Source organism: Ostrea edulis, chromosome 8, assembly GCF_947568905.1.
Source record: "Ostrea edulis chromosome 8, xbOstEdul1.1, whole genome shotgun sequence".
NCBI classification, from domain to species: domain Eukaryota; kingdom Metazoa; phylum Mollusca; class Bivalvia; order Ostreida; family Ostreidae; genus Ostrea; species Ostrea edulis.
The window spans coordinates 36,404,933-36,431,091 of record NC_079171.1 but is presented as its reverse complement, the minus strand read 5'-3'; the positions used below and the strand labels follow the sequence as shown (position 1 = coordinate 36,431,091).

The 26,159-nt window shown below is 36.5% G+C and overlaps 1 protein-coding gene and 1 long non-coding RNA gene across 2 annotated transcripts; one reads left to right on the top strand and one right to left on the bottom strand.

Moving 5' to 3' along the window:
* LOC125662575 (uncharacterized) lies at nt 1-1,072 on the top strand. Its single transcript, XR_007365440.2, has 2 exons — nt 1-77; nt 114-1,072. It is a non-coding gene; the product is annotated as an uncharacterized LOC125662575 (long non-coding RNA).
* Nucleotides 739-26,159, bottom strand: LOC125662557 (uncharacterized). Its single transcript, XM_048894799.2, has 17 exons — nt 24,075-26,159; nt 14,891-15,574; nt 13,056-13,489; nt 11,995-12,726; nt 10,986-11,226; nt 10,134-10,383; nt 8,939-9,079; nt 8,654-8,700; nt 7,861-8,550; nt 7,233-7,654; nt 5,891-6,323; nt 3,992-4,202; nt 3,218-3,302; nt 2,158-2,395; nt 1,595-1,847; nt 1,235-1,375; nt 739-1,070 (listed from the first exon to the last, which is right to left on the bottom strand). Exons 1-17 carry the CDS (start codon nt 24,109-24,111, stop codon nt 917-919), a joined length of 5,193 nt encoding a protein of 1,730 aa, XP_048750756.2. The 5' UTR covers nt 24,112-26,159; the 3' UTR covers nt 739-916.

Here is a 26,159-nt window from a genome sequence, read left to right as displayed (position 1 = left end):
CTTTGCTTTGATATGCTATATTTGTATTTACAGGTATACATTCTCTTTGCTTTGATATGTTATATTTGTATGTACAGGTATACTTCCTCTTTGATTTCATGCTCTTTGTACAGTTATACTTCCTCTTTGCTTTGCTGTTAATTTTCGTATATAGTTATACTTCCTCTTTGATGTCATGCTATATTTGTATATAGTTATACTTCCTCTTTGATTCCATGCTATATTTGTATATAGTTATACTTCCTCTTTGATTTCATGCTATATTTGTATGTACAGGTATACTTCCTCTTTGCTTTGATATGTTGTATTTCAATTGGTAGGATTTGTAATAAAAAGTAAAAAAAAAAAAAAAAAACACAAAAAATCAATTACCTCTTCATTTTGTATTCCTTGTAGTAATTGTGATACCACTGTTCACCGTTCGTTATCTCCACCTGTTCATCCATAACAAGAGAATGTGGTTTCTTTTTAATGAGAAGGAACATGCATTACTTTCACGGTGACTGAACAGTAGATTCTGAAGCTATTTCTCATAATGAAAGGTAAAGATAACGAACAGTGATCAATCTCATAACTCATATAAGGAATACAAAATTAGGAGTAGGGCAAACCCGGACCCCTGGATATACCAGGGGTGAGATCAGATACCTAGGAGGAGTAAGCATTCCCTGTCAACCGGTAAAATTCAGAGTAGGGCAAATATGAATCCCTGGACATACCGGAAAATAATTCAACAGATTTGATTGTTATCGGATATCAAGGATTGGACTTGTATAAGGTCTTTATTGTTTAATGTAAATAACATAAAAGCATCTCGAAAGTGGTATAAAATGGAGAGAGAAAAACATACGTACTAGACCCCCAAAAAGTGTACACACATCCAAAATAAAGACAAAAAAATGATACTGTACAAAGTTTAAAACAAAAAGTTCTGACTGTAGAAATAGGCAACACATAAAATGAAAACACCGGAAACACGTGGTATAGAATGACGTACGGTAGATGAGGCTGATGTTTCCGGCGGCGTCGATACCGAAACAATCCTACTGTACCGAGTGGTATCTATAGACCTACGTAAAAGATGAAAAAGAAAAGATCAGAGAGATACAATTATCAGCAGATAAAATGATTTTAGATTTACTATATCAGGAGAGGTGAGTTATTTTCTCCTAAGTGCATTTACATGTGGAATTACAAGATGCTACTATGGATCGACGTTCCTTTTCTTACTTACCTTGTTCTCAGATATACGACATTTCCCCCAGAAATCTCTGTATCGGAATTTACGTCCTTCCATTGTTGCTTATTGTTTGTACTATACTGAACGGTTAAACCAGGAAGTGCCGTGTTTACATCTAATTTCTCATCTAACATCCTACCAGGTAAAAGTTAGGTATAATTAATTGGTATCCCGATGAATTCTTTGCAAAGTTAAAATTTGAATTATTCATGTTTTAAGCATTTTGTTGCTATTTTACTCCAAATATAAGCTTTAAAGTCAAATAATGTCGAAATAAGTTCAAACAGACAAATGTTTACAACAACAAAATTGAATACAAGATACAGACATTAGAGAATGATAATGGCTCATTACCTCGCCCCAGGAACAGGAACTCGATATCTAATTCCAAGATTTTCTAATCGTGCAAGCTCCTTAGTTACTAATGATATCGCAAATGATGTCCACTCAACGTTTGTCTGGTCCATCCGCTCCTCTTTATTCGCGGTATTTTCCCATGACGATTTATGCCACGCCCTCTCTGCTAAGGCTAAAAGACGAGGAAATACCATTTCTTGCAGTTCGTTTGCCGTCCGAATTGTCTCTGTCCATGCATGACCCTGTATTCCTAGAAAATGTTACAACATAAAATCAAGATTTAAACATAGTATGGGGGGGGGGGGGGTAATCTCAGTGTCTTTTATTGTTCAATATAAGTGGGAAAAGTAAAGATCAATCTCAGAAGCTTTATAAGGTATACGAAATCAAGAGTTGGGAAAATGGTCAGCTCTGGAAACACTAACTAGAAATGGGATCAGGTGCCTAGGAGGAGTAAACATCTCCTGTTGAAAGGTCATAGTATATATATATATATATCTGATGGTTGATGATTCACACGAATCATTTTACGTAAGCACTACTTATAAACATAAACAAACCTATAATATTTTCTGGTTTTTCCAATTGTAAACAAGTTCCATTGTTTGTACATATCTGATCGTGGGTAAGAGGTTTTCCATTCCCGGCCTTGTCGGCGTTATAGTAAATATTGCTAGGGGTAAAACCAAAAGTCTTCCGGGTGTCAGTGAATCTTGTAGCCCAGTAGAAACCTCTCTCCTCAGGGTCAGGTTCTTGTGGGTGGTCAAAATACAGATGAGTTGCGTGCCCGAGCACAACCTAAAATAATTCATCTCATTCTTTACGATACTGCAGTCGTGAGGGTTACGTGAAAAAGCATGATAAAATTACAACACGTTGAGAAGTTTCTTTTCTATGAGAGATATACCTTTCTTTACCAAAACTTCAGCTTCTGGACGTTAAAGAGCATTGAACCTAATTGAGTTTCCATAGCGAATTTGGAGTTTATTGTTTCACGTCGCATTGGAGAATGTTTCACTCGTGTAAAAACGTCACCAGCTTCAGACCAAGTACATTTATCACAGATTCTGACACGTGCATGACGCTTAAGAGGATTCAAATTTCTAGCTAACACCTATCGTGAAATACCAGTCGAGGTATATCAGCAGTAGAGCCTTCACTTCGTGACCGGGAGGTCGTGATTTCGAGCCCCACTCGTACCATGGCCACGTCAGATTTAAGACGTTCAAATAAGTAGTGATTGCTCCGTTTCCATTTAGATGTGAGAACCGCGGGTCTTTCGGATATGACCTTAAAACGGAGGCCCCGTGTCGTGGTTGACATTGACACGATAATGGAATATCACTGCTACGGCCCTGAACGCTAAGCATACATGTAGGTCTACATGTGTGGTACTTCACCTACAGCTGGTGACGTCTTAATGAGTGAAATATTCTTGAGAGGACGTAAAACAATAAATCAATTAACCTATCATTAAACGCGACGTCTATTTTTAAAGTCTTATCCAAAAGACCCTTGACTAGGTCTTTCACCCCTGATACCGGACAGTTGGCGTAGGATCTGGGAGCGCCCTAACCATAAGGTTGATTTACATAATGCAGTTACAACGGTAATACAAACCTTGTATCCAGCGTTGGCGAGTTTGTAAGCCTTGTCTCCCTGTCCCCATTCCCAGACGTTCTCCCAGTTAAGCGCAATTATCTCCCTGGAAGGTGAGAAAAACATATTCGTATGAAACAAAAAATCTTCCCTGATTTTCAAATATATAAGAAGGATCTGTCATTAATTATAACTGATCTTGAGATTTATAAAAGTGTTGGCAGAAAATGCCGTATGACATACCGAGGGATCTGTCGTTAATTATAACTAATCTTGAGATTTATAAAACTGTTGACAGATGATGCCGTGTGACAAACCGAGAGATCTGCTATTATTTTTGTAGGACTCCATTTCATCAAACGAGCGAACATTATGACACTGTTGACCTTTTTCGGAGATGTATCGATTTATATAATGATAGAGAATAGATTTGATTAAAAATCAGAAAGTCAAGATACATGGTTAAACCCATATATATGATATTAAAAGCCGACTTAAATGAGAAGCACCCGTCATTGTAGATTTCAAAACTAACATAACATGTTCCGAGCAAATTAGGCCCGTTAAGTAATTCAGTGCTAAAGTATTAACTATAGAGAACAAACGTTTAAAATGATAAATTGTCGTTAAGATATAACAATTAATTAAAGATGACCACTAACTAGTGATTAGTAACCATGACGGCAAATATGCAAAACAATGACGTTGTGTGTTTTCATTATGATTCTTATTAACATTGGCGGATAAGATAAGGGGTTTTTTTTTTGGCTAGGAATGACTCCATTCTGTACTCACCTGTTGGTGGGGAATTCTGATCGATTGTAAGGTGTGAGCCCCTCCTTCAGCCCGTCGCCCCACGCCGCCAGGTTTAGGCCCTCCTTGTCCGCTATTTGGGACATAAGACGAGCGAAATATTTTTTGAGTTCCCCCACATTTTTCAGTCCGGAATCTTTTAAGAACGTCTGACATTCAGGAGATTCTTTCCATGCTCCCGAAGTCTCGTCCCCTGAAAGACAGAGGGAAGTATCTAATAACGCCAGAACTCAACATTTTCCACGTGACTTCATTATTTTTCAGTTATAAGACAGTGAACAGTAATTAAAATATATCAGGATTCAGTTAAAGCTATCCCTCATCTACGACTAAAAAAAAATATCATGCATTCATTTATCGTATATGTCACCGGATAAGTCTACTGTTTGCGGTGAAAATATGAATTTTTATCGGTGAATTACAAGCAGAATGAAACTTGTGTTTTCATATATTTTAGACCGTTCAGTTTGTTCAAACGTATTTCTATTGATCGTCATCTGAATGGTATTATATACCCACAATGCACCAGTACATACCCAAAATACAACAGTCCGTGTTTTAATTCTATATTGAAGAGGAATTATGAAATCCAAATTAGGGTCATAGTGCTTGTTATTGAGCTATAGTATGTTAAATTTGACCTTTTTGCACTTAAAATTTACTGATTTATTTGCATGAAGTCTATTTGTCTGTTCTTGTCAGCACAGTTTAAGGGACGTAAATTAATCATTACATCAAATGAATACATAATTATGCCTTTTAACAGTATAGATAGAAATGTTTATTGCTAGTAGATTGGAAAGAAATAACGACCTTTTTTGCATTTAATATACGGAAAAACCTCATCATCTAGAATTTCAGAGTGTAAAAGAGCTTATTAGGAGTATTGTCATTATTTTTTTTTTAAAAATGCACTCAAGTTATAAAGTATTGCCTTAAAATTGAAAATGGAACTTTAAAAGTGGTGATTTGAAATCAACTGTTTTTTTTAAATTATAGGCCAAGATACTAAATCTTTATACAAAATTTTGAGTAAAATGATATCATCGGGTTTTTGTTTTTTAAAGAATCGATGCCCTTTTTGGGTAAAACTACATCAAATTAATGAATTTCCAACATTTGAACTAGTTCCAAACCTTTGTTACTTGTATCATAGCTTTAAAAAATTGAAATACTCGTCTATGAGTATAGATACATTTTTAACGATATATTGGATAAAACAGAAACTGTAAATTAAAATCGTGCAAATTTACGACTTTGGATTAAACAATCCTTCCGCGACAAAATATAATCCTTTTCAAACCGTTCAAAATTTAAATCGACATGAAAATTTCTAACTGGATAAGCATAAGTAACAGATTTATACATTTGGACCAATGAAATAAGTACCTACACAATAGTAGCATCCTGCGCTATTATGCTCAAAAGCTAAGGAACTAACTTCCTTCCCTTCACAGAGTGTGATCCGTTTTCTGGCCCGAATTTCTCGAAAGAAAACAAATTAAGTCGACATTTGGATTTTGGATTATTATTTTTGGATTTTGGATTTTGCCTGAGAATTTACTCAAATTTTGACTGCTCAAATTAAGGAAAATTCAAACTTAAGTTTCAGAATTTTTCGAGAAATCCAAGTCTGAATCGAGATCGTATCTCTCTAAAACAGATGACGTCACAATGCATCAACGTTGTACAGACATATGATCACAACACAAGTTGGTTCAATTTCTCTGCAAATCATTTCATGTTAATAGCGCAATGAATGTGAAAAAGTGACTCCTCCAACACTCGAGTACGCCACTATGTATTGATAATAATTCTCCATTTAGTATGAATTACAATCGTGCGTAGATATCGACGTTTCAACATTTGTGTTATGCTTACCTCCGAAAAAGTAAGTTTTAAGAGGCTGTATATCCTCATGCATGACCTTCAGTGCTTGGATAACGTAATTAATGAACGCTGTGGTAGAATTCATGCAGACATTGATGGTGTTGTCTGTGAACATCTGAACAGACAGGTATTGTGTTGAGTCAGCGAAATCTGTCATCAGGTATTCCCTCGCAGCAGTCTCGTTTCCATATTTCATGTACTTCCGGAATCTGGCTTCCATTGCCTTTACGCCTGCGCGACAATGCCCAGGCATATCAAATTCCGGAATGACTTCAATATGACGGTCATCAGCATATTGTAATATTTCTTTATATTCGGCTACCGTGTAAAACCCGGAACCCAGTTCGTCTTTTGCTGACCCGGATCCCAGCTGAGGAAGTATGCATTCGTCCTCACTCAGATCATGGCACCGGTTCGAACCAACCTAGTAAATGAAGGACATAAAGTGTACGAGTTGTGGGCGACATACGTTTATCACGGAAGTCTATTGTTCATATTTTTTAAATATATATATCTTCATAACATTTTTCTCTGTCATCTTGCATTATGATTCAAGCACGCAGGTCCCGTTTCAATGCAGCCAGGCATTATCTCGGTATATAAGACTCAACTATTTTTTTTTTCGTACAGTCCCAAAAATACTTTACACTGAAGTAGAATGAAACCGATGTTCATAAACTTGCGATTGCAAATTGAATGCTTTCATTTGCATTTATTTCGAACACGATGAGAAAACGTACAAGAGTATTGTTTCGCAGCAGAAAGTTATATTTTTGGAAATAAATGATTCCCAAAGTTGGTGATTAAGACGATTAAAAAAAAATAAACTTGTCATATTGACAGGTTTGAAGTAATTGCTTCAATACTGTAAAATAACTACTTTCCATGCTGATTTGATTTTCATTGATTTTGTGGTATTGACATGAAATAAAATTCTTACGAAAAATCAAGATCGACAATTCTTGCTCTAATAAATAAAGACCACCAAAACTTTAAATAAATGACCATTGTAATTAGCGATAAGAGTTTTTAAAATAAATTATTTCTTTTCATGATTTTCACAAATGAAAGGTGAAGATAACGAACAGTGATCAATCTCATAACTCTTACAAGCAATACAAAGTAGATAGTTGGGCAAACACGGACCCCTGGACACACCAGAGATGCGATCAGGTGCCTAGGAGGAGTAAATATCCCCTATCGATCGGTCATCTTATATAACGTGGCAACATATAGAACTTGACAATATAAACTGAAGTAAGTATAAAACTTGATAGCTTCAATCGGATTATTTATAGAATTTGACGACATAAACTGGATCAAGGTGGGTTACCTCTGTGAGTTCTGGAAGACCAGGAATCTCTAACCGCCAACCCTCATCCTCCGTCAGGTGGAAGTGGAACTTGTTTAACTTGTACATAGCCATGGCGTCGAGGATTTTGAGGATTTCCTCCTTTGAATGAAAGTTACGTCCGACGTCAACGTGCATCCCCCGATATTGGAACCGAGGCTGGTCTTTGATAATACCGACCGGAAATTTATTTCCTCCCTTTCCCAAGCTCCGTAATGACTGATATGCATGATAAACTCCCGCCACGGTTTTAACAGAAATATTGATAGAAGAGCCGGTGATATCGATCCAATAGGCTTCGTCATGGGTGACGTCATTGTCCAGAATATTAATATTACCCGCCGTTGTGATTTCTATAAATTTGGATGATGGCTTGTTGTTGTTTATTTCGATGCCAAATAAATCTACAAAATGATAAAAAGAATGGTGAGCAATTGTTAAATTTTTAAAGAATATATATATATATATATATATATATATATATATATATATATATATATATATATATATATATATAATTTCTGGACCGAAAATACAGTACTTCACGCATTGGATAATTTGTCAATGGAAAACACATCTTTATCAATTGCTAAAGGATCAGCAACCCGACCTGCTATGAGCAGAACCTCCTTAATATATTTCGTAGAATTCAAAACCATCCACGAGGAATCCACAGTCACCGTTGTTTTCTGTAACGTCACTTCTACAGGGGTAGGAATGATCGGTTTTGCCTGACTTCCGGAAACTGTCATTGCTTTATTGATATCGTATCTCACTTCCGGTGTGTATGGACTCCAAGCGTCTCCCGGATAACGGTGATACTGTTCCGGCTTAGTGAAAGATCCAACGAAGGTCAAATCCTCGTTTTGAGTTGACTCGATATTTTTAGACTCCATTCCCTCGGCACCTACATACCAGTTGGGCATGCAGTCTGTCCTAGCGGACTCCCAGTATTTCGCCACAATGTTGCAAACTATGTTATTTCTACTCTTCAAAGAAAACTGTCGTTCGGGAGTTAGTTTGAATAAACTCCCACCCACATGATGTACCTTCATGGTACAATCTTTTAGCAAATATCCATTTGTGTAAGGAAAATCATTAGGCTGGATCATTCGTATCGAGTAAAAGTATATTTCCCAATTTCCTGACAATAGGTCCCGATTACCAGAATTTTTCATCGTAATTTTGGCGGTAAAATTCCGCCAATCATTAACTAAATTACTGATGATATCATATTTCACATCGAGGTTTGTAGCTATATAATCCACGAGGTGTTGATCCGATATTGACAGAGGTTCCTCTGCAATAAAACAAATAGGGATTAGGTAAAACTCGTACCGCACATGCTTTTGTATGGACGTTACGATGTGTAAACATGAATCAAAATCAGGGATAAATCAGACCTGGGTGAAATGGAATGGTTCTGCTAAATCGTGTCCTGTCCTTTGTGCTAAATTTGAAGAAAAGTTTGAATTTGATAAACGGTTATTCAAAGTATTATAAGATTAAACATACATGTACATTGTGAATGAAACAGAAAATGGTTTTTTCATCACTATTTTGATAAACCATGCTAAAAACACACATATAACATACTGGATACCCCTCATCCCAAAACTGTAGAAGAATATGTAAGAAACAGAATGGTTTAATGAATCAGTTTGAAAGTGTGAAAATTACGCCCGTGCCTCGCCCGCATGAGTAAACTTCCGTTATCCAGGAAGAACCATTCAGGTGGGATGTCCTGCCAGGAAGCTCCGTTGTCTTTACTGTACTGCACGATATATCCAGGAAATTCAGTCCCTACCTTCAGGTATCCATTCTCCACACTGAAATGAACAAGAGGTACTGTGAGCAATGCTCGCTAAGAATACCCCCGCTTACCCCAATCTCCCAAAGGGTGTTGTTAATAGGTATAAATTACCTCTTTCCTGAGTGTAAAAATATGGTATGCCTTTATAGAAGAAAATGGAAGATATAGTCCGAACACAAATCCATGACATAAATCTATAATTTTGACTTTGAGATCAAAGGTCAAGGTCATAAAAAGGTCATGAACGTATATGACACATAGTCTCATGGTGATACACCCATGTCTTATGGTATGACTATGTCAAAACCCCATCATAAATGTTGACCTTGAGGTCAAAATTCAAGTTCATATAGAGGTCATGAAGGTACTCGACACATCGTCTCATTGTGATACACTCATGTGTTAAATATGATATGCCTATGTCAAAGAACAAAGAAGTCATGGCCCTGACACGAATCCATTGTAAAAACCTTTAATTTTGACCTTGGGGTCAAGGTCATATAAAGGTCATGAAGATACATGACACATCGTCCCATAGTGATACACTCATATGTCAAATATGGTATGCCTATGTCAAAGAACAAAGAAGTTATGGCCCGGACACGAATCCATTGTAAATAAAAAAAACACTTTAATTTTGACCTTAAGGTCAAGGTCATATAGAGGTCATGAAGGTACTCGACACATCGTCTCATGGTGATCCACCTGTGTGCAAAATATGTTATACCTAAGTCAAAGAAGAAAGAAGTTATGGCACGGACACGAATCTGCACAGACAGACAGACGGACGGACGGACAGACAAAGTGATTCCTATATACCCCCCAGAACTTCGTTCGGGGGGTATAATCATACGACATTTTACTAACCCATTATTGGTGATCAATAAGTCACCCACATAAACCACAACTCCAAAATACCTCCTCTTTTGTAAAGGACGAAAATAATTTGCAATTCTTCCTACGAAATTTATTAAACCACAGTACAATTGGACTTGTGTTTTGCTGGGTTTTTTTTTTAATTCAATGTGCATCAAGGACATGAAACTACATAGTTAGTGGATGTCTCTTACATGGCACCAGGTGGCGCTATTCTGTAATGTATCCCTAGCTGGTGAAGTCTTTGTATCTCTTTGTGACCGACTGTGTTAGCGAACGATTCCCAGTCCACGGCTGCGGCAGCGTCTCTGTCTGGTTTCTCCATGTCTTCCCAAGATGCTTTATGCCAAGACCGTTCAGCCAATGATAGAAGTCTGGGAAATACCATGTAGTCAAATATCTCCGGTTTCATGAATGTTTCGCCCCAAGACTGACCCTGCATGCCTTTAAATGGCAAACAGATATTGTATTTTTGACTATTAGAAAAAGTGGAAAAAACGAACTGTGATCCATTTAATAACTCCTATAACTTTTAAGGAATACAAAATTTAAGAGTTCGGTAAACACCGACCCCAGGAAATACCAGAGGTGGGGCCAGGTGCCTAGGGATAGTAACCATCCCCTGTTGGCCCGCTGAGACTTTAACAAAAGTAGTATAAATACATGGATGATATAAAAATCTCTTTGTTTTGATTCTATTTAATTTTATGTTCACGCGTTCGCCCCGCATGCAGAAGGTCGGGGTTCGAATCCTGGCCACGAAAGACCTAATTCGCTAAAACAGGTAGTGACAGTTCCATCGCCAAACGCTCGGCATCAGGTGTGAATGTCACGGATCCTCTGAGATTACCTTACAAGCGGATGCCCCATGTCACAGTAGGTTTGGCACGCGCTAAAGAACCCTCACTGCTCAATGGCCGTACGCGGCGAGCATAGGCCTAAATTTGAAGCCCTCCACCGGTATTGGTGACGTATCCATATGATTGCAAAATTCTTGAGAGGGACGTTAAACAATATGCAATCAATCAACAAATAGTACGACTCACCAATTATGTTTTCTCTACGTTGCAATGGAGGACACCTTTTGTTGTTTTCCCCACACGACTCGGACTTGGTGTACGGCTCACCAGATCGCTTGACTGCAATATTTTCGTATAGTCTGTCTGGCAAGAAATGGAATGCCTTCTTGGCGTCCGTGAACCGTGTTGACCAGTACAACCCCATCTCCTCAGGGTCTGGTTCTTGGGGTTGATCGAAGAAGAGATGTGTTGCATGAGACACTACTACCTACAAGTATTAACCAAAATGAATCCCCTATGACATTGCTTTAAAACAAGCGTTGCTGAAATATTGTTGTCACACTTAAAATGTTCTCTTGAGAGGTGCGCTAAATATTTATGGTTAACCAAAATTTTGATACAATATCAATTGAAATGTCTCCAATCCCGAAATTGAAATTTTAATTATCAATTCAAATTTTGTTTTATATAGATCAGATGTATTTTTAATTTAACACTTCCTTCGAACGACAGCGTTCATACATGTATCTCATAAATTATATGTTCACAATCGCGCATTTTCACGCTCTTCCACATTTATACCATTTGTTTTATGTGTCTCAGATAACTTACTGTATCAAATTTTAATTTATCTCCGGTAATTTGCTACTGTATCAAATTTTAATTAATTTCTGATAAATTTTTACTTTTTTAAATTTTATTTTATCTCAGATAATTTGTTATTGCATTAAAGTCTAATTGATATAGGAAAATGCGTTATTTTTCTCGGAATATTTAACTCCAATGGAGACGAAATTGCAACTGCCGATAAAGGGCTGAAAAAGCTAGGCCTATGCTCGGCGCTTACGGCCTTTGAGCAGGGAGGGATCTTTATCCTGTCACACCTGCTGTGACACGGGGCCTCGGTTTTTAGTTGCCTCTTATGACAAGCATGGGGTACTGAGAACCTACTTTAAATCGGATCCCCACGGGTATTGTCATGGTTGAAACGGACACTGTGATGTTTAAAGAGAATAACATGGAATTTGAACAATACCTTATATCCTTTGTTAGCGAGGTTGTACGCCCGTCCTCCCACCTTCCATTCCCATATGTTCTGCCAAGCATTTCCGTATATTTCGGAATTAGGTAACGAATTTCTGTCGAACGGAATGTCATCATCACCCATTAAACCATCTTCCCATCCAGCTAGATTCAGTCCCAGTCGATGCGTGATGTTCGCTACTCGTCTTACAAAATATTCCTTTAAATGGTGTGTCGTATTATAATAAGAATCTAACTTTGCAAATTCTTTACATTCTGTCGAATTTAGCCATGCATTGGAAGCCATTTCATCTCCACCAAAATGAAAATACGTCAGCGGCTGGTATCCTTCATACATGTTCTTGATTTCAGACACGACTTTTTCAACGAATGCGTATGTCGATTCGATACAGGGGTTCACTGCATTGTCGTTAAACATCTGGGCGGATGTATATTGGCTGGTGTCATTTGGGTCTAAGAGTCTGTACTGTTGTGCAAGCGTTTCGTTGACATTAATATGCTTAAGATATCTTGCCTCCATGGATATTATGGCAGAGCGCATGTGGGCGGGCATGTCGATTTCAGGTATAACATCGATGTAACGTTTAGTGGCTTCTCGAAGAATTTCTTGAAAATCCTCTACCGAGAAATGCCCGGAACCGGAAGTGGTATTGTCTCCCCCTGATCCCAGCTGTGGTATCAAACAGGTCCTCTCGTCTAGATCATGGCATCTGTTTGATCCAACCTTTACCGTAAGAAATTAGATAGTTTAATAATCGTTGGATACTATAAATAATGCACGTTATATTTACTTTACAGGTAACGATTTTAACTGAACGCATATAATGCAATAAAAAAAAAAACGAACGTGTGTTTCTTTCCACATTCGATAACTGAATACTACAGAACTTATGCAATGAAAATCATATGCAATGGTAAATAAACTAACTGAGGAAGTCATTTGTCTTCATCTCCGGTTTTCATATTCTTACCATGAACATAAAACTAGGAAAGCCTCAGACCTTCTACTCACATATTGAATATCTAGCTGAACACAAAATAAATACATCTTACCTCCGTCAGTTCCGGTATACCCGGGATCTCTATCCGCCATCCTTCGTCGTCCGACAGATGTACGTGTAATTTGTTCATTTTGTACATCGCCATTCCATCCATCAATCTGATTATGTCTTCTTTTGTTCGGAAGTTCCGGGACACATCAACGTGCATACCCCGGTGTTCAAAACGAGGCTCATCTTCAATCAACACTTGTGAGATACTATTATTATCAGGAGAACCGGCTACTAAGCTGAGAAGCGATTGGACACCGTAATATACGGCGGCAGGTGATTGACCAATCACTGTAATTGTTTCATTAGTTACATCAGTGTAGAGGTGGTAAAGACCCGGATTTTCCCCAATGGATGAATTTGTCCATAATCGGATCCGCTTGCTTTGTTCGTCTGTACTCGTATTGTTATTTATATTTACTGCTATTCCTAGTTTTTCTACAATATTCAAATGAAATTCAGATGATAAACAGACTGAAAGTACTATTGTACATTGCGACTCAAAATTCATAAATTTACACTCTCAATTATACAGCATCTAAATGATGGTGTCATATTTCTGTAATATTTCACGTAAAACGTGTTACAGTAATTGTTCATTTGATCGATTCAAATATATTTACAAAGTCAATAAAAGTTATATTAAATTCGTATTGTATATAAGTATTTAGCGGTATTGCCTGTTTAGCGCAGTGGACCTGTACATATATAAAAGGTCTGGCCATGAAAGAGGGGTTCTTTGGGCAGACTGACTGAATAATTGGAGTTTCTTTAACTTATTTCGATATGCTACCAACATTAGGTACCTCAAATTTTGACAATTACTAAGCAATCGGAACAATTTGGAGGTGAGCATTCTTTATTCTACCAAATATTCTTTCAAAAGAACCAAGGCATAAAACTTGTAAGAGCAGGCGCTTAACGAAAAAATATAAATACTTTATAGACGAAAAGGTGAAGATAACGAACAGTGATCAATCTCATAACTCCTATATAAAGGTGAAGATAACGAACAGTGATCAATCTCATAACTCCTATAAAGGTGAAGATAACGAACAGTGATCAATCTCATAAATTCTATAAGCAATATAAAATAGAGAGTTGGACAAACACGGACCCCTGGGTATACCAGAGACGGGTTACTCCTACTGCTTAGGGGGAGTAGGCGTCCCCATATTACACCTGGTCACACCCGATTTATTTGAACTACGTAGTTCCCTCTGATCGCCTGGTATTGACCTCATGACTCTTTTACATGCGTCGACTGCTTGACCGACTGAACTACCTCGGAGGGTTTTATTTCTAGATAAAAACATTGATTATTACATTGTACAGTATCTGGAGTGAACAAAATGTGTTTGTGAAACAATGATGCCTTCGAATGTTAGCAAAGTGATTCTGGTACCAAAAGAAATGCCTTGTCACTAGGAATATACGATTGTGGAGTGCAAAAGCCATATCAATAACCGTTTAAAAGTTGTAGTCAATGTTAAAAAAATCAAAAGTAGGTCAAACCCCAGGGTCATGAGGCCAAAATTTTGCTACCGTAGGAAAGGTCTCGTCAAAACGAAAACACACGTGGAATAGAAAACCTATGACCAACCATTGAAAATCTAGAGACAAGTTTAAAGTGTTTGGATGTAAATAGACGGACAAATCAAAATGTATGTGCCCCTCGAAAATCTGATTACGTGGCATAAACGGTTACTTTATCATTTATACATGGGTATTGGAATGGGGAATTGAGACAAAAGATAGCACACTCCCTTTAGCGGGTTCTGAAACACACAGACACACACACACACACACACACAGAGAGAGAGAGAGAGAGATCCTTACCATTTAGAAGTGTGCAACTCTGCGATACATCAGGAGTGCAAATGGCATTTTTATCACTGATACTTAAGTCATTAAGATACAGAAATGTAATTCGTTTTGGCGTAGGGATAATCATTTTGGTATGAATATTGAAATTCCGGACGTTGTATCTTCTGTATCGATCCTGAGCAGTGAAAGGGTTATATTGATCCACGCGGTACCTCTTCCACTGACCAACAGATGAATAATCAGCAACAAATCGTTTCCCTGTCGCTGTTGATTCGATGTTAACTGGTTTCACCCCGGGTCCCGTTACATACCAGTTAGGAGGTATGTCTGTTCTCGTAACAGTCCAATATTGTGCAAAAAACTCTACAAAATGAGACGCATTTGCAGACATGTCCGGAAAATCTGGCGTTGGAGTCATGCTAAACAAGCATCCATTAATGTGATGAAATTTCACCTTGTAGTTTGGTAAAACGTAGCCATCCGCCGATGGAAGGTGTCCAGGTTCTATCATGAAAAAGCTATAAAAGTATATAGACCAGTTGTCCTGCTTGATTGTCTCGCTTCCGGTGTTCGTCATGGTGAGGCTAAATCTATGTTTATCGCCATTATATTTTGTATTTTCATCCACCGTAATTTGTATGTCAAGATTTTTACCGATGTAATTTAACTCAGGTTGTTGCAAGGCTAACGCGGATGCTGCAAATAGAATAAAAATATTATATATCAACAGGTTAATACAAGGTACCACTGAAAGGATTTAGTGGATGAATTAGATCTATATCACAATGTAGGCTTAGGGCGATATGATATATATCACCCGCGTAACTTCACGAGTTAAACATGTGACATAATATGCAACTATAGTCTCATTGTTTGCTGATTTTAAACTTTTTTAATCAATCAAAAATGTGCAATCCTGGAGATATATTTGTAAAATATATGCAAGATACACGTGTTCAAGATGTGAATTATTGTTCGCGGGATGTGGTTTTTACAGAGTCCACCAGGCAGTTGTTCTTAGACCAATCTGAGGTGTTCCGAACGACTTTTGCTTGATGCATACGTCATAACACTTGCTTGTACATGTAAATGTGGGCGTGGCCATGATGTACTTGGTCAGATTCATGATTAAAGTTTCATAAACGTCGCCCTACACACCTAGATTTGGTACTCATTCTACACACGGATTACCGAAAGTTTTTTGTTCTTCTATGTATACCATTCCTATGCTCGGATCCACTGTGGAGTTCCATATCCAAATACTGCATGCATATTTACCGGAAGGACAAATACTACATGTATATTTACCGGTAGGACATATACTACATGTTTATTTACCGGTAGTACAAATACTACATGTATACTTACCGTTAGGAAATATACTACATGTATATTTACCGGTAGGACAAATACTACATGTATATTTACCGGTAGGACAAATACTACATGTATATTTACCGGTAGTACAAATACTACATGTATATTACTGGTAGTACAAATACTGCATGCATATTTACCGGTAGTACAAATACTGCATGTATATTTACCGGTAGTACAAATACTACATGTATATTTACGGTCGTACAAATACTGCATGTATATTTACCGGTAGGACAAATGCTTCGACATAAATTATTAATCGTTGCAATTGATAATGTAAAGTAAATGCAAGTTATGTGATGACAGCGGAGGGGGGGGGGACTAACTATCATTATACTTATGTTTATTTATATATACTTTTACTCACTTTGCTACAAATGTGCAATTCAAATTCGGCATATTATGTATATCGAATTTGGCTTAAATTGAAAATGAACTAACAAATATGATTATAAAGCTTGGTTTGCACATATTTTTTATGCATTAAATGAAGTAGGATTTTGCAAAGTTTATACAGGATTTCCATTATTTGATCAAACATGTACAACAATTCAAAACGGTCATGAATACATGTACATAAAATGCACCAATAAAAAGATGTTCTTGAAGGATTGATTTAAGGGTAAAGTATTTCCGATGGATTTTCAAATAAAGGGCTTATAAAAATGCCGATTTAAAGGTGATTTCATAATTTTTAAAAACTATGGTAAAGATAGGGTGTGAGAAATATCAACACATCTAAAATAGTTTTACTAAATTCTGTAACCTTTTTTTTTTTTGGATACCCTGTGTCCTTAAGGAGACATAACACATGCATATTCCTTTCACATCGAGTAGTCTAACTTACTCAGTAGTCGACACGACCGCCAATCTGTAATTTGTGCGTTCAAGTTTAGCAGGGATTTTAAAAAAAAATCAGATTACTTTCTACTAAATCTGCACTTTTAAAAAAACTAAATAAGGTAAATTTGAAACGTTTTAATTTCCAAGTATTGTTGTGCATATCCTCCATCCATATCAGATTTCTCTGCTGTGCCATACCTCCTTAAAGAATGAACAGCCAGTAAACAGTGCTCTATTTAAGTACATAATGTAACTCGGTTGTAATTCTCAGTTTACGTTTTAAGATTACAAAGATTACACCCCTCTGCTAACTTGACAAGATATGAATCCTTTTCACGCCGATTTTTTTTTTTTTTTTTTTTTACAGAAACCCTTGAGAGCAAATATCCCCCTACATGTGACACAAGTACCTTAACAATGCAAAAGAAATGTAAGGTGTAAATGAGCAGAGTGTTTAAGGTGTGGCGTAACAACGAAAACATGTGTTGAATTGCGATGTAGAAAATACCCCGGCGTATCTTTAAGTCTCATATTGCTCATTTTGTAAACAATGTAAATAAATCATAGATCAGTGCATTCACGTAAATATAGATACATTGAAATAGATAAAATGTATCACTGAAAAATAAAAGATTGAATAAGGTAAATACTAGTATAAATTAATTTCATTAAATGGCAGTTTATATTAATAAACCGCAGGAATGGCAGGTACAGAAATTTGATGTAAAACATCAACACGTGATCTTCCATATAGTACTGAGTATCAAATTGCTGTCATTGTGAAAGTACTAAATATTGTAGATCTCTTATTTTAAGCGAGTATTTAACATGGCGAAATGACTCGTATACGTCATTTGATTGTGTGAACATGGATACGAATGTCTTCTGTTAATCAAAAGTTCTTACATATATTTTAGAAACAGAAAAAAATAAAAACGAGTAATTTTATTTCCCGAGTGATGCCTCTCGCGAAATTACGCGATAGTAAATTTCACATACATGTGTATACAAAATAACGTGTTGCTTAACCAAGCTGGGTCAATTTTTAATCAGCAATTTTGAAATGAGAAACAATAACATTCAATGTAAGAGGTAAAAAATGTATTCGTTTCTATAAAATAATGTATACCATAGATTCTACAATGAGACAAGCTGTACCAGGTATAACTCATATGTTTATTCTACAAATGTTCATTATATATCATAGATTCTAAAAATTTATTTTATATATAATACATTATCATACATACACTGGATTTCTAGACAACTTAATTTGCTGTATACATTCTTTATTTTCTGTATTTGGTCCTTTGATTGTCGTTTTTTTCTTCTTCTTTTCTTAAGCTTGTATACATGCTCCGACAGGGCCCAGAATTGGATTTGTAAAATAATCATATACACGAACAACAGTGTATTTATAATCGAAAAAAAAAAAGCCTGATAAAGTTAAGATTTTATTTGAAACATAAATCGCTTATCAGTTAGGGTTCCAGGGTCCCGTGTTAAGGAGGTATGCTACACCAGAGAAATTTGATGTAGATGAAAAGTGAAGGATATGTACAAAAATATTTTGAATTTGAAAATTTTCAGATTTACTTTATTTTGTCAAAAAATACAGTTTTAGTAGAAGGTAATCTGAAAAAAATTTAAAACCCCTGCTGGATTCGAACCTTCGACCTACAGTTCAGCACTCGGTATTCTAACCTACTGAGCTACTCGGCTAGATATTTAAATGGAAAAGGAAAAGTAAAATATTGCTGATATCGATTTTGTCATCCATGTTTTTAAAGGAAGTCAGCCATTATGACGATGTAGAGTACTACCTTAAGAAAGAAACCTTTTATAGTCACACGCACGGACAAAAATCTCCCGTAGTGCTTACCTGTGGGGATAACAAGGTATAATTTTTTCTGAAGACCAAAACTGTGGTGTTTTCCTATACCTGCACTAATTCTAAAATGTGCTTTTCCGATGTATTGAAATCCAGACATAATATCGGTACATCGATATGTAATTAATTGTATTGATGGTGTATGTGTGGAGTACATGTAGATAAATATGTAAGTCATGATACATATTATACGTATATTACACGTTTAATACCGGTATAGATACATATTATACGTATATTACACGTTTAATACCGGTATAGATATATATTATAAACATATTATACGTTTAGTATCGGTATAGATATATATTATACGTATATTACACGTGTAATACCGGTATAGATATATATTATAAACATATTATACGTTTAGTATCGGTATAGATATATATTATACGTATATTACACGTTTAATACCGGTATAGATATATATTATAAACATATTATACGTTTAGTATCGGTATAGATATATATTATACGTATATTACACGTTTAATACCGGTATAGATATATATTATAAACATATTATACGTATATTACACGTTTAATACCGGTATAGATATATATTATAAACATATTATACGTTTAGTATCGGTATAGATATATATTATACGTATATTACACGTTTAATACCGGTATAGATATATATTATAAACATATTATACGTTTAGTATCGGTATAGATATATATTATACGTATATTACACGTTTAATACCGGTATAGATATATATTATAAATATATTACACGTTTAGTATCGGTATTCATACATGTTATAAGTGGGGATCCGGGTTAGAATAGATCCTCAGTAACCCCTCCCCCCCCCCCTTTGCTTGTCGTAAGAGGCGACTGAATGGGGCGGTCCTTCGGATGAGACCGCAAAAACCGAGGTCCCTTGTCATAGCAAGTGTGGGGGTGGTCCTACGGATGAGACCGCAAAAACCAAGGTCCCTTGTCACAGCAAGTGTGGCACGATAAAGATCCCTCCCTGCTCGATGGCCATAAGCGCCGAGCATAGACCTAAATTTTGCAGCCCTTCACCGGCAGTGGTGACGTCTCCATATGAGTAAAATATTCTCGAGAGGGACATTAAATAGTATACAATCAATTAAAAATTGAAAGAGATTCTTTCATCACATTTAATGTAAAATTCAGGTTGGAATAATATTCATGATAATTGTGTGATACAGAGAGTAATCCTGGCCAAATCCACACTATATAAGCAAGTCATAACCATAGATTTCTGAGGGAAGAAAAACTCAACCGGTAGTGGTTCCAAATATTAATTCGCATGTTCTGATGCATTCTGGGAAAAACGGTAGGAGTTTGGAGCGGGAATACCAGAACAATTCTGGTACAGGAATGCCCGTAGATTCCGAAGTGTTTAAAGTATGATGGCGCAACTCGTGGTATATATATTTTTCTTCATAGGATTCAACTGAAACATGGATTAAATTCTTCTCTGTCCGACACCTTATGCAAACCATTTTGAAAAATAAACGAGGCTGTTTACGTGAATAGATGCCATGACCTATGTTTATTTAACCTGGATCCAATTTTGAAACTACGATATTTTCTCCTCAATTTGCATCTAGTTAGACACAGATTCTAGCGTATATATTTTTTCTAAAGTGCATTTTCTTTTCAATAAGCATTGTATAAACACATCTGTCATTTGCCTCTTTGTGCATGAAGATGATTTTCAGATACGTTATAAGCATAAAATAAGTCTACCGTGGCCTGCTGGATTGTATTTTGCGATAGGTGTCTGATATGCTACATGTACCCTGATTTTGTACTAAATGTACAACGTTTGAGATGACACTTAGAAGAAAAAAAACACCTTTGAGAGCGACAGAGCGTCAGTTTTATCACACAACATAAAAGCCACCCTAGCGCTGAGCGACAGATAGGCGGTGGTGTAGAATTTACAAGTCAGTGATTACGCGTTTGGTCAACACAGCCGTCTTGTGTTAATATTGATTTAATCAGAAATCGGGAGCACAAGTAGTTCAATCAGCTAAATATTGAAAAGTGGTGCGTATTATAACCACATCGATTTGGTCATTGAAGCGGTCATTAAAAAAAAAACCCACTTGACTATATTTGCTTAAATCGTGAACTTAAAACAGTCTGAGGCTGAATTTGTTTTTACCATAAACCGTGAGAGATCGTTTTGTATAGATAAACTTACATTTTCTACGCGACCTTTGCATGATTCGGATCTGAAGTGGTTCCACTTGACCTGTCTGACCACTGGTCACCCAGTGCATCTGTACTGACCACTACAACAATGAGAGCGGCAGGGAATATGCACCACTGATGTTTTGATAGTAATTAGTATATCGTACTAATGTACTGTCATACAAAATATATTGACACATCAATTTGTGAGGGATTTGCAGAACATACGTGTAGATAGTAGCGGGAGCGTAATCTCGGCGGGGGGGGGGGGGGGGGGGGGGGGGGGCTCGAGGGGGCATCAACTGGTGTATTATATCCTGGGTGATGTCTCATTTAAAATAGCAGTCAAATGCGAAATGATGAAAGTAGTAGAGTGGTGTTGGTTTCACGTTATATCTAGTTATGTAGCACGTATTAATTTTGAGTTTTGTTTGTATGCCGTCATATATGGTGTGCGGATAGGGCCAAATGCAAAACGTGACTTTCGCACCAACAAGCAACGCACCTTCGCGCCGACAAGTAATGCGCCGTCACAAAAACACAACTTTACACAACGCGCCAACGAGTAACGCGCCATCACATTAACACAGCTTTACACAACTTGACTTCGCGCCGACAAGCAACGCGCCTTCGCTTGTTGCTTATTGGCGTGAGAGCGCGAAAGTGTGTTACTTGTTGGCGTGACAGCGTGTTGTGATTAACGCGCAGTCACGTTTTTGCAAATAGCCCTATCCGGATACCATAGTTATACGCGCTATTCGTTAAGGTAGTACTCTACATCGTCATAATGGCGACTTCCTTTTAAAACATGGATGAACATATAAATATTAGCAATATTTGTCTATTCATTAAAAAAAATCCTTGATTAGCTGAAAAGCACAGTAGGTTAGCACGTCGACTGCTGAACTGTAGATCGCGTGTTCGAGTCCAGCAGGAGTTTTGAATTTTTCTCAGATTGCTTTCAAATAAAACTGCATTTTTTTATTTTTTACTAAATAACGTAAATTTGAAAGTTTTCAATTTCAAAATATTGTTGTACATATCCTCCACTTTTCATTCATATCAAATTTCTCTGGTGTAGTATACCTTAAAGGCTGTAGCAGTGAGGGTTCTCTATTGCACCAACGCCTGTAGGTAGGGTGTAGGGCACACGACCTCCGTTTTCAACACCATATCCGAAAAATCAGTGATTCTCACTTTTAAAAGCTGGACGCATGGGATGAAACTCTCTCTCTCTCTCTCTCTCTCTCTCTCTCTCTCTCTCTCTCTGCTAAACGTCTAAGGTGTGACGCCGTACCAGGACCGAGAAGCACACCCGGACCTCCCACGCGATTGGATACACCACCCACTCTGTTACCGCGACTCGTCGTGTTTAAGTAAATACAACATTAGTATACAGAGATATCTACCATGTAAATGATAAACGGATTGTGTTCATATTTTTCTCTGAATTTTCTTTAAGGGACGTTACCCAACTTTGAATTTATGTTCGGAGTTACCCGCCCCTGCTAGTTGTTGAAATGCTACGCCGTTAGTTGTTGGTCCTGACTATTGATACTATAAACCTCGGCCGTTGTTTGTACATGCAAGTCTCACCAGCTGATAAGGCATTCTACATCTGATCAAACTATTATAAATATCACTACTCCATTAGCGAGACCGCCATTATTCACCCGAACCTCCCTAATTGAATTCTAGTTATGTCCTTTCTATAACTATTTGTTTTTAAAGTAATTAAGAATAATAAAGTATTTCCACATAGAGCTTATTATTTCATTGAGGACTTGTACAAAACCGAACTCCGAACATATCGGTCGAACTTCTAGTGCATTCGGTGCACCTTCATTAAAAAACGTACGCACATATATCAAGAATTGACAAGAAAAACAAGTAAGGCTATTGCAATGAAATGAATACCCTTATCGAATAGTTAGATATGAATTCATAGTGGGAGGTGACTGGCAATTCAATGCAGGAAGGTAAGAATGAAATAATATATAAGGATCACGGCGGCTGTGACCGGTTAACAGGGACTTTTACTCCTCCTAGGCAACGCCCACCTCCAAGTCTACAACATAATTTGTATTAACTGACTCCCCGTGTGCATGAAGAACTTTTATTACTAATTGGCACGAAACATGTGTTCTAGATATTTAATTTGCTGAATCGAATTACTATAAGTAAGGGCTACTTCAGACAGACATGTAATGCTCTCTCTCTCTCTCTCTCTCTCTCTCTCTCTCTCTCTCTCTCTCTCTCTCGTCCAGTACCGGTAACAGAAAACACAAGCTATTTGTTTACTTTACTCAAGGAAGTGGCCGGCCACGATCATAAATCAATCCGCCAACAATTATAAATATATACAGAGGTTTTCAGGAAGATGAAAGAATAAAAACACTTTCTTTTCAATCTTGTGATAGCAGCATGAATGTATAAATGTTTCGTATTTCTCATTATCATTCGTTCGTCATAATTGAACTGGCGGTATTTGCCCAAAGGTCAAACATCAAATAATTGACAGAGGCGACGACGGTATTTAATATTCAACCACTAAGAATGTCAGTTTTACTTTAAATGTTAATGCATTCTGTCTAAATGATATTAATATACAGAACATTTCTATATATATATATACAATGTTTAATATACAGAGTATACCTATGCATGCAGTGTTTCTTTCACAGCATGAACTTTTCGTGTAAATTTATATTTGTTTTAAATACCTACTTATTCTTATACTGAATGTACATAAACCAGCATGTCAGACAAACGTTGAAATCATTTCAAAAGCTTCACCTTTAAATATGACAGCTGACTTAGTTTTGATGTTTACATGCATACATGAATGACAATTGCCAAGTAGCACACAGCAAGACAAAAAATAACAATGCGAAACTTACCTGTAATAGCTGTGAGGAAGACAAAAACAACATCCATTTTTCACCTGCCCAGCGTCCACTTTAAATATAGTGCGGACCAATGTCTGATTGTGTTCCACTACGACCCGTAACCAGTCCGCAGCAGAGGTATGTACTACGTGAAAAGATAACTCCAGAGGAATTCCGATTGTTACCTGAACTAGGAGTTCAAGGTTTTATTTTGCAGTTTGAAAACTAACTCTGTATGATATTTCATGTTCAGAAAAACAAGTATAACATACCGGTTTCTTTTGAAAACGATCGTGATTTTTGACACAAATTAGATTCGCCTCTATTACGAGCTTGTTATCTATCATTGCATCCATCAAGGTAAGGTTTGTGCGGGTTTCCTAGGTAAGCGGGGATAGCTAGCATTGCATTGTAAAATTCATACAATCTGCGTCAAAGCTTAATTCATTGACATCATAATAAACTAATAAATCACATACTCCAAATTGAATAAATCTTAAAAACCATTAAGAGTCGAATTATCAAATGTAAGAAGCTTCCTTTTCTAGGCTGATCAAGAATTTTGGTTGACATACTAGAAAACAAAGCTTCTGATGCGACCGCTTTTATTATATGATCATGTTAGAGTTTAGCAAATGGAAGGTTATACCGCCGTAAAATGGTTAAAATAATGCCAAAACCGGTGTAGAACCATAAACAATCAATCAATCAGTGTTAGTGCTTGTGTACTCTCTACACGAACTTGTAAACACACACTGAAATTTGTCTTATATAGACAGCGTCAGGCGGCATCGCATTTTATCACCATAGCAACCCTAAACTGACATAAAAACTGAATATTAATTGTGGGCTTAACTTTATTAGTTGAGGGCATAACCCGATGAACAGAAATTGATTTGAGGAATTGAACTATAAACACGTCTCTATAGTAACGGAAGTTACAACCGGTGTTGATTTGGTCACTTCTCACTAAGTGGTTGTCTGATGGCCGACAAGTCTACACTCACTGCAAATTAAGGATTGTACGTGTACCTAGTGGTTATACAAGAACACAGAGATTAATTCATTCAGCAAACAACCTCTTAGCCACATCGCTATGTTTACGTACATGTTTTCTGAACTGCCTTAAATTTCTGTGTGCATGTCATTAAAGCTTGTGTTAATATGTAGGTGTAACCATGACGAACTGTGGATAAAGGGGCACCTTTTCTTTATTTACACCGAGGATCGTAAACACGGTTTATTGCCCTGTTTGACAGAGTCATTGAGTTTATCTCGAATGCACTGCGTAAAAAAATAATTTCGTTTTTAGCTCACACGAGAAGAGAAATATGTCATTTTTTCTCATTTTAATTTTTAAAAAAAAATTAAATTAAAGTTAAATTATATGCTTGTGTTATATACCTGCATGTATATTTACATTAAATTCGAAGGAGTTTCTATGATAAGCATTCTGAGAGTATTGCAAAAACATTCATTTGAGGTATGTCATTATATGGCAGACTATTCACTGTATATTTGCTACAGTGGGTGAATATTATTTTACAATATCACGAAACATTATAAATATGATTTATTGTAAATAGATGCAGAGAATCCAACAAACTCTATTACAATTAAAATGGTATACCTTAAATTATATATTTATAGTATAAAAAATAATAATACACTTGTATTTATAAGATGAAAAATAATAATAATAGAAATACAGAGAACTAGAGAGAATAATCATATCAGTCAACTATGAAATTAACTTCAAAACTTTTATTAGAATAATTCAACTATAGAAAATATAAAAAATTAATAATTTGTACATATATCTACGCAATTCCTAGGTTAAGGCATTGTAGGGAAAAGTCTGGGAAACTATATGTCACACAGAGTTCTATAAATATCATTAAAATCGGTCCTCTGTAATGAAACTTACATACATATCAAATTCAGCTTCCAAAATTAAAGCACGGTGAAAATTTTTCGAAAAACAAAATAAAGTTCACTCAACCATGAAACTAAGTCTTACAATTTTAGTTGTTTGTTTTACGACCTGTCCTGGATTTTTTGAGACGTCCAGCCGTAAAAAAAAAAAAAAAAAAAAAA